General features: G+C 41.9%; 1 protein-coding gene across 1 annotated transcript; it reads left to right on the plus strand.

Annotated features, from left to right (window-relative positions):
* The first annotated feature begins 699 nt into the window (after nucleotides 1-699).
* LOC119954323 (glucose-6-phosphatase-like) lies at nucleotides 700-6,104 on the plus strand. The gene is made up of 5 exons (XM_038779457.1): nucleotides 700-923; nucleotides 1,929-2,038; nucleotides 3,206-3,311; nucleotides 4,915-5,030; nucleotides 5,512-6,104. The coding sequence occupies exons 1-5, from the start codon at nucleotides 706-708 to the stop codon at nucleotides 6,021-6,023; spliced, it is 1,062 nt and encodes a 353-aa protein (XP_038635385.1). The 5' UTR covers nucleotides 700-705; the 3' UTR covers nucleotides 6,024-6,104.
* Nucleotides 6,105-6,310: the final 206 nt, after the last annotated feature.

Here is a 6,310-nt window from a genome sequence, read left to right on the forward strand (position 1 = left end):
ATTTTGCCCATTAAGCCACAAACTAGTATAATTATATTGAAATTCCTACCTGAAGTAACAAATTCAAGTTAAGATATTAAGCAGACAAAACATTGAAAATTTTCGACTGACTGAAGGTAACCAGTCAGTCTTACAATCACCCTTACTCAACACTTGCTACCAAAATCAGTTACCCATTTCCGACAATTCATATTTTTTATTGCAATATTCAGTATCCGCATCAGAATGGATAATCACTGTGTATCCTGTCCATTTAATTTCTACATAGCGTTTTGAATGGTACAAGCCTCTCTTACCTAGTCATCTGGCTGCGTAACTTAATATTGTCAGCAAATTTACTTTTGCTGCGTACGCCCTCTTCTATTTAGTTTATAAATGATGTAAGCAGCCGAGATGGTCGAGTTTTTCTGTGATGAATTTTATAGGTTTGTCAGCCTCCAATATTTTCACAAGGGTTGGCCTTGTGAATCACTGCCTGCGTTAGGATTTTGGTTTGAGTCAGGCCAGTGACGCAGGTGTAGTTGCCAAAAAGGCCATTGACATTGTTTTGCCCAGGTTTGCACAACATTTCGTGATTATTGGCTGTAAATGGGAATTGATGACAAGATAACAAAATGCTCTCTTCCCCTATAAAAACCCTGAATTCACATGAGCCAAACTGCAAACTGGGAGAAACTTCTGATCATGCAGAGATTGGACACCGGGATGGATCTGCTCCACAGCTCAGGGGTAGAACTGGTGCAGTATCTACAAGTGAATTATCAGGACGCCCAGAGTTGGTTCACTTTCATCTCTTTCGCTGCTGACCTGAGAAACACCTTCTTTGTTTTCTTCCCCATCTGGTTCCACCTGTGTGAGGCGGTGGGCATCAAACTCCTGTGGGTGGCAGTGATTGGAGACTGGCTCAACCTCATCTTTAAATGGTAAGTGTTTTCTGGTTGTCTCCACCAAACGTCTGAGGAGGCCTTGAAGCAATTCTAGGCTTTGACTGTGAAACAACACAGTGTAGTTAGGACTGAGATGCAGCTTACATGTGTTGTCAGACCTGACAATGCCAACTGCCTCCAATATTGTCCCTCCAGCTTACCCTGTCGGCAGTAAGTCCAGGTTACAGGTTAAAATGTCTGTTTTTCCCTTCGCTGTTGCTGACTTCCCTATTGGCAACTTCAAGCAAGCTCGGCCATATCAATTTCCTCATGAAACCTTCCTCAGCTTTAATAAATCCTTCTTTAACCCTGTTTTTTTTTCTTGGTCTTATCTCTGGTTAATTAATCTTTTTAAAGTTTAATATTTATATTGTATTGTTATCTTTTGTATTTGAATTTTTTTCAGAGGAGGAAAATTATTACTTCAGCACAACTTTGTGTTTAAGTATTAGTTCATATTTCAAGGTGTTTGGGCAGATTAAACCAGTCTCCCAAAATAAAACAAGCTTGAAAGAGTTTGAATCTGATTTTACCCCTGATTGAGATCAATGTAACAGAGTTGGAAACGTCTTCCTTCCCTGCTCCCTTATGAAATGTGGCACATTAGTCCATTAACTGAATTCTTGGCAAGCGCTAGGACATTTCAGCTGGAGATTCCAGTTTGTGGTTTGGTTCCAATTTGCATCTGCAGAATTCAAGTCCAATGACATACCTGCCAGAGCCTCTTGACTCTGTGCCCGACCCGTTTAACTACTCCTAACCCAATGGTTCAAATTTCCTGCATGTATCAGTCAGTAAAGAGTTAGTATTGGAGGAGTTAAATGTACTTGACAAAGAATTAGGACAAAGAACAATACAGCACGGGAACAGGCCCTTTGGCCCTCCAAGCCTGTACCGGTCATGATACCAACCTTGGCCAAAACCCTCAGCATTTCCTAGGACGTATAAGCAAATCGCATAATGGATATTGGACACACATTAATCAGCCTCCCTCTTTTACAGGTTCTTATTTGGAGAGAGACCTTATTGGTGGGTCCATGAGACTCAGTTTTACGCTAATTCCTCTCTTCCCTTGGTGCAGCAGTTTCCCATCACCTGTGAAACAGGACCAGGTACGAGCAATTCATTGCACTAAAAAGAAGACAGCAAGCACTGATGCTGCAAAATCTTGATCATTTGTACTTTTCAATGTTTAATTCCCTTGTCCAATGCTACTGTGATTGAAGTAGATCATACATCAAAATGCAGACATGATAGACCAAATAGCCTCCTTCTGCGCTGTAATGATTCTTGATATTAGCAACTAAAGTAAAATTTCAGAAAGAAGAGATATCCCATCAAACCTTGCACTCACCCGGACAGATGCAAGATTGCCAAATTTCAAAGGGAGCAACAATGAAAAATCAGAGCTGATTGGTTGGCAAGTCAAGCTGTTGCCATGGAGAATGCACCAGGAAACCATTATCCGCCATGCCTTTGTATCTCGCCAGCTGGGCGAGATCTAAATCAGGATATTTAAATGAGCCATTAGACTCATTAAAATATGCTTGTGTCAGATTCTCCCGGCGCCCAGGAATTAACGGCCTCATCAGCGAGGTTGCGACTGGATGCCGTTTAGTACTGGTCCAGCCAAACATAGACCAGATGTAACAGCAGCTGGGTGGTGGGGGGGTCTCCCAGGCCATTAGACACCCCCAGTGGTTGGGGACAGGGCACGGTGGAACCCTGGCACTCGCATTGGCACAGGGTGCCCAGGTGGCACTGCCAGGCTGGGATCTGTGAGTGATCATCCTGCACTGGTGAACTCCGCTTTCCAGTGCAGGAAATGGTTAAAGTGTGGCCTTGGCGGAGACCAAAAAAAACAACAAAGTGCCGTTGAATAATGGGGTCTTTCTCGATGCTGCAGCTAAACCCACGCCCGAAACCGGATTCTGAAATGTTGTCACTGAATCGTGCCCATAGTCTCTTCCATCTTCCTGATATTTAGTTGGAGGCAATTTCTGTTCATCCAGTACTGGGTGTCTGATAAGGAATCTGACAATTTAGAGAAAGTGGAGGAGTTAAGAGGAGGATGAGGTACGGCTGGGTGTTGTCAGGGTAGATGAGTAAACTAACACTGTTTTGGGATTTTGTCATGGAGGGGCAGATAGGAGGGGGCCAAGGAGTGATCTGCAGGAGTAGGAAAAGAAGTGTTAAAAAGCATTGCCAAGAATTGCTTAAATATTCAGCAAAGGAAAACACCATTTTATAATTGAGCCTCTGTATGATGTGTTTGACAGGAAGTCCATCTGGTCATGCAATGGGTTCAGCTGGTGTCTGGTATGTGATGGTCACGGCACTCCTAACCTTTGGATTACAAAAGAAGCAGCCCGGCTTCCAAAAATGGTAAGATTTCAATAAATAATTTTTTTTTAAAAATAATTTTTATTAAGATTTTCACAAAATATAAACAACAAAGCAATATTAACAAAACAACCATGGTAAAAACCCAAGAACAACACCCACCCAACTACAAAAGCAACTATAAAAACAAAAAAAAAGCAAACAACAAAAAGGAAACAGATAACACCCGCCACATCCAACAAACCCATGTACACAGAACCCTCCCACCGAACCAAACCCCCCCCCCCCCCCCCCCCCCCCCCCGGTTGCTGCTGCTGCCGGCCTAATTCCCTACCGTTCAAGATTTCAATAAATCATACAATTATGTGCATAGATATTTACCGTCTGCTTCTGTACATGGTGTTTGTCTGGATCGACATGGGTTAGTCATAGACTCATGGAGTCATGGAGTTTTATCGTGCACATAAAATGCCGTTCTCTCTGTGAGGTGTGGATGCAGTTCAATATGTATGCAATTCTGTATGTCAGTACTGTTGGTGTGTTTGTGTAAAGATAGATCATGTTTAAACTCAACACTTCCACATTTATCACGCTGTGTCTAGTCTTGAGAACTTTTTATGTACAAGTAGATTTAGTAAATGTCCTGTGGGTTGATTTGAATTCCCACAAATGCTATTTATCATTTGGGATCTTGTACCATGTGAACACTATATAAGTTTTTAAAAATATATTTTTATTCTCCACCTTTTTCACATTATCACCCAACAATCAATAACAAATGCAATGTCAGTCCCCATATCAATAACAACGATCCAATCCTCTCACTAATCCCCCAAACATCAGCCTGCACGTAACGTTAACATATGACAAAAAGGAATCATGAATCACCCATATGTGTACATGATAATGTCCATTCTGACCTTCCCAGATTTGGGGCGAGAGCTTATTCTCAGTCAGTTACTAAACCAATCCATATTGATATAACTTTATATTTGTGTGGCTTGTAATAAGTAACCGTTGAACTTTTTTTAAAGAAATGATTAGTACTGAGAAGTTACCTTGCTAATTTTTGTCTTTTCATTTTATTGATGAACCTCTTTTACTGAGGGGCTGCCCAGGGCAGTTATAAAGTTGATTTATGTGGTGGTAATCTAGATGCAGAAAATGTAGGGTATGATCTGAAACTATAGCTTTTCCAATACAATCTGTGGTGAATCACATTCCGCGTAATTCACACTGTTGTTATATAATGTGCTGTTTCCATGTTAGCTCAGTGTACGAGCAGTTGCGTGGCTCTGCCCATAGGGGGTGATGAGGAGATTGTACTGGGCTCCACCCTTGGCTCCGCCCATGGCTCCTCCCACTAACCGGAAGTATAAAGCTTTGCAGTTGTGAGCCTGCCTGCCAGTTCATCACGTCGCAGGCAGGCTCTGTTGTAAGACTATTAAAGCCACTGTTCACTTCCAACCACGTGTCTAGTGAATTGATGGTCACATCACAATCTACCTAGTTTACTCGATACTACAAATAAATATGGATGCATAGTGGTTGGTTGGCTGCATGATGCTGTAATCCCTGGTGACGTTTCATTATAATGGACTCATTCTTTGATTAACTGTACAATAATTAGCGTTCCCTTTTCCAGGTGTCTCCATGTATTGTTTTGGACAATGTTTTGGGTGATTCAAGCCTGTGTCTGTACATCCAGAGTCTTCCTTGCTGCTCACTTCCCACATCAGGTCTTCTTGGGGGTTATATCAGGTCAGGATTCTTTCTTTCAATTGAAAATATAACAGTACGACTCTATTAATTGTGCATACATTTAACTTGCATTGTTTTGAACTTCTGCTCCTGTTTGTGATATCCTCCATAATTGAGTTCTCAAGGGACTAAAACACAACTGATTCAATAGCTGTTTGGCTGCAGTGTCTAAAACTGACTCTTTCTGCTGAGGATGACTATATTTGACTGTGGAGCCAATGGAACTGAATATTAGGTGCTGCGTTTACTGGACGACTAATCTGAAGTTGCCCATTTGACGCCACCACTTGAGACAAATTTTCATCCCCACGTCCCCCAAATGCTTGAAATTAAAAATGATGAGCATTTATATTTCAGATACAGTGCACTAAATCCTCATAAAATGACTGCTATTGACAGATATTTATATTGTACATATATATATCTTCTATCAGTGAAATTACATTTTCGCTTAATATTAATTGTAATTTTTTTTCCATAGGTTTGGTTGTGGCCGAAGTATTTGGTCGAATTAATGCAATCTACAATGTAACCTTCAAGCAGTATCTGAAGATCACTCTCTTCCTCTTTTCCTTCGCTCTGGGCTTTTACCTGCTGTTGAAGGTACTGGGAGTGGATCTGCTGTGGTCTGTGGAGAAAGCCAAGAGATGGTGCGCCCGGGCAGAGTGGGTCCACATCGACAGCACTCCCTTCGCTAGTCTGGTCAGGAACATGGGAGCCTTGTTTGGATTAGGATTAGCCCTCAACTCCCCCATTTATGTGGAAAGCTGCAAAGGAAAGAGAAGCCAGCAGTTCAGCTTCAGACTAAGTTGCATCGTCGCGTCCCTGATCATCCTGCACCTGTTTGACTCGGTGAAGCCCCCGACACAGAGAGAATTCCTGTTTTACTTACTGTCTTTCTGTAAGAGTGCCGCCGTGCCTCTGGCAGCTGTGGCATTTGTTCCGTACTGTGTGTCACAAGTTGTAAACCAGGAGGAAAAGAAGCTTCGATAGACTCCTGCAGATCTGAAACTTGCAGACCTTCCCAGCACTGTTGAATGTTTAAAAGGAAAACACAGGGACTCCACAGCTCTTCCAGCATTTGAAAAGGAAGAGAAACAAAGGATGCGAGGGACAGAGTGATAACGCAAGCAAGGGAGAGCATCCATTTATCAGAATGTTAACTTATCAAATCTCTTTCCAGATGCTGATGAGCCATCTGGTTTTCCTGCTTATTTTGTCAATGTTTTTATTTCAAATTTTAGCGACATTTGTACTTTTTCTTCATTTGTTTCTAGATG

The sequence above is a fragment of the Scyliorhinus canicula genome, chromosome 19, assembly GCF_902713615.1.
Source record: "Scyliorhinus canicula chromosome 19, sScyCan1.1, whole genome shotgun sequence".
Taxonomy (NCBI): Eukaryota; Metazoa; Chordata; class Chondrichthyes; order Carcharhiniformes; family Scyliorhinidae; genus Scyliorhinus; species Scyliorhinus canicula.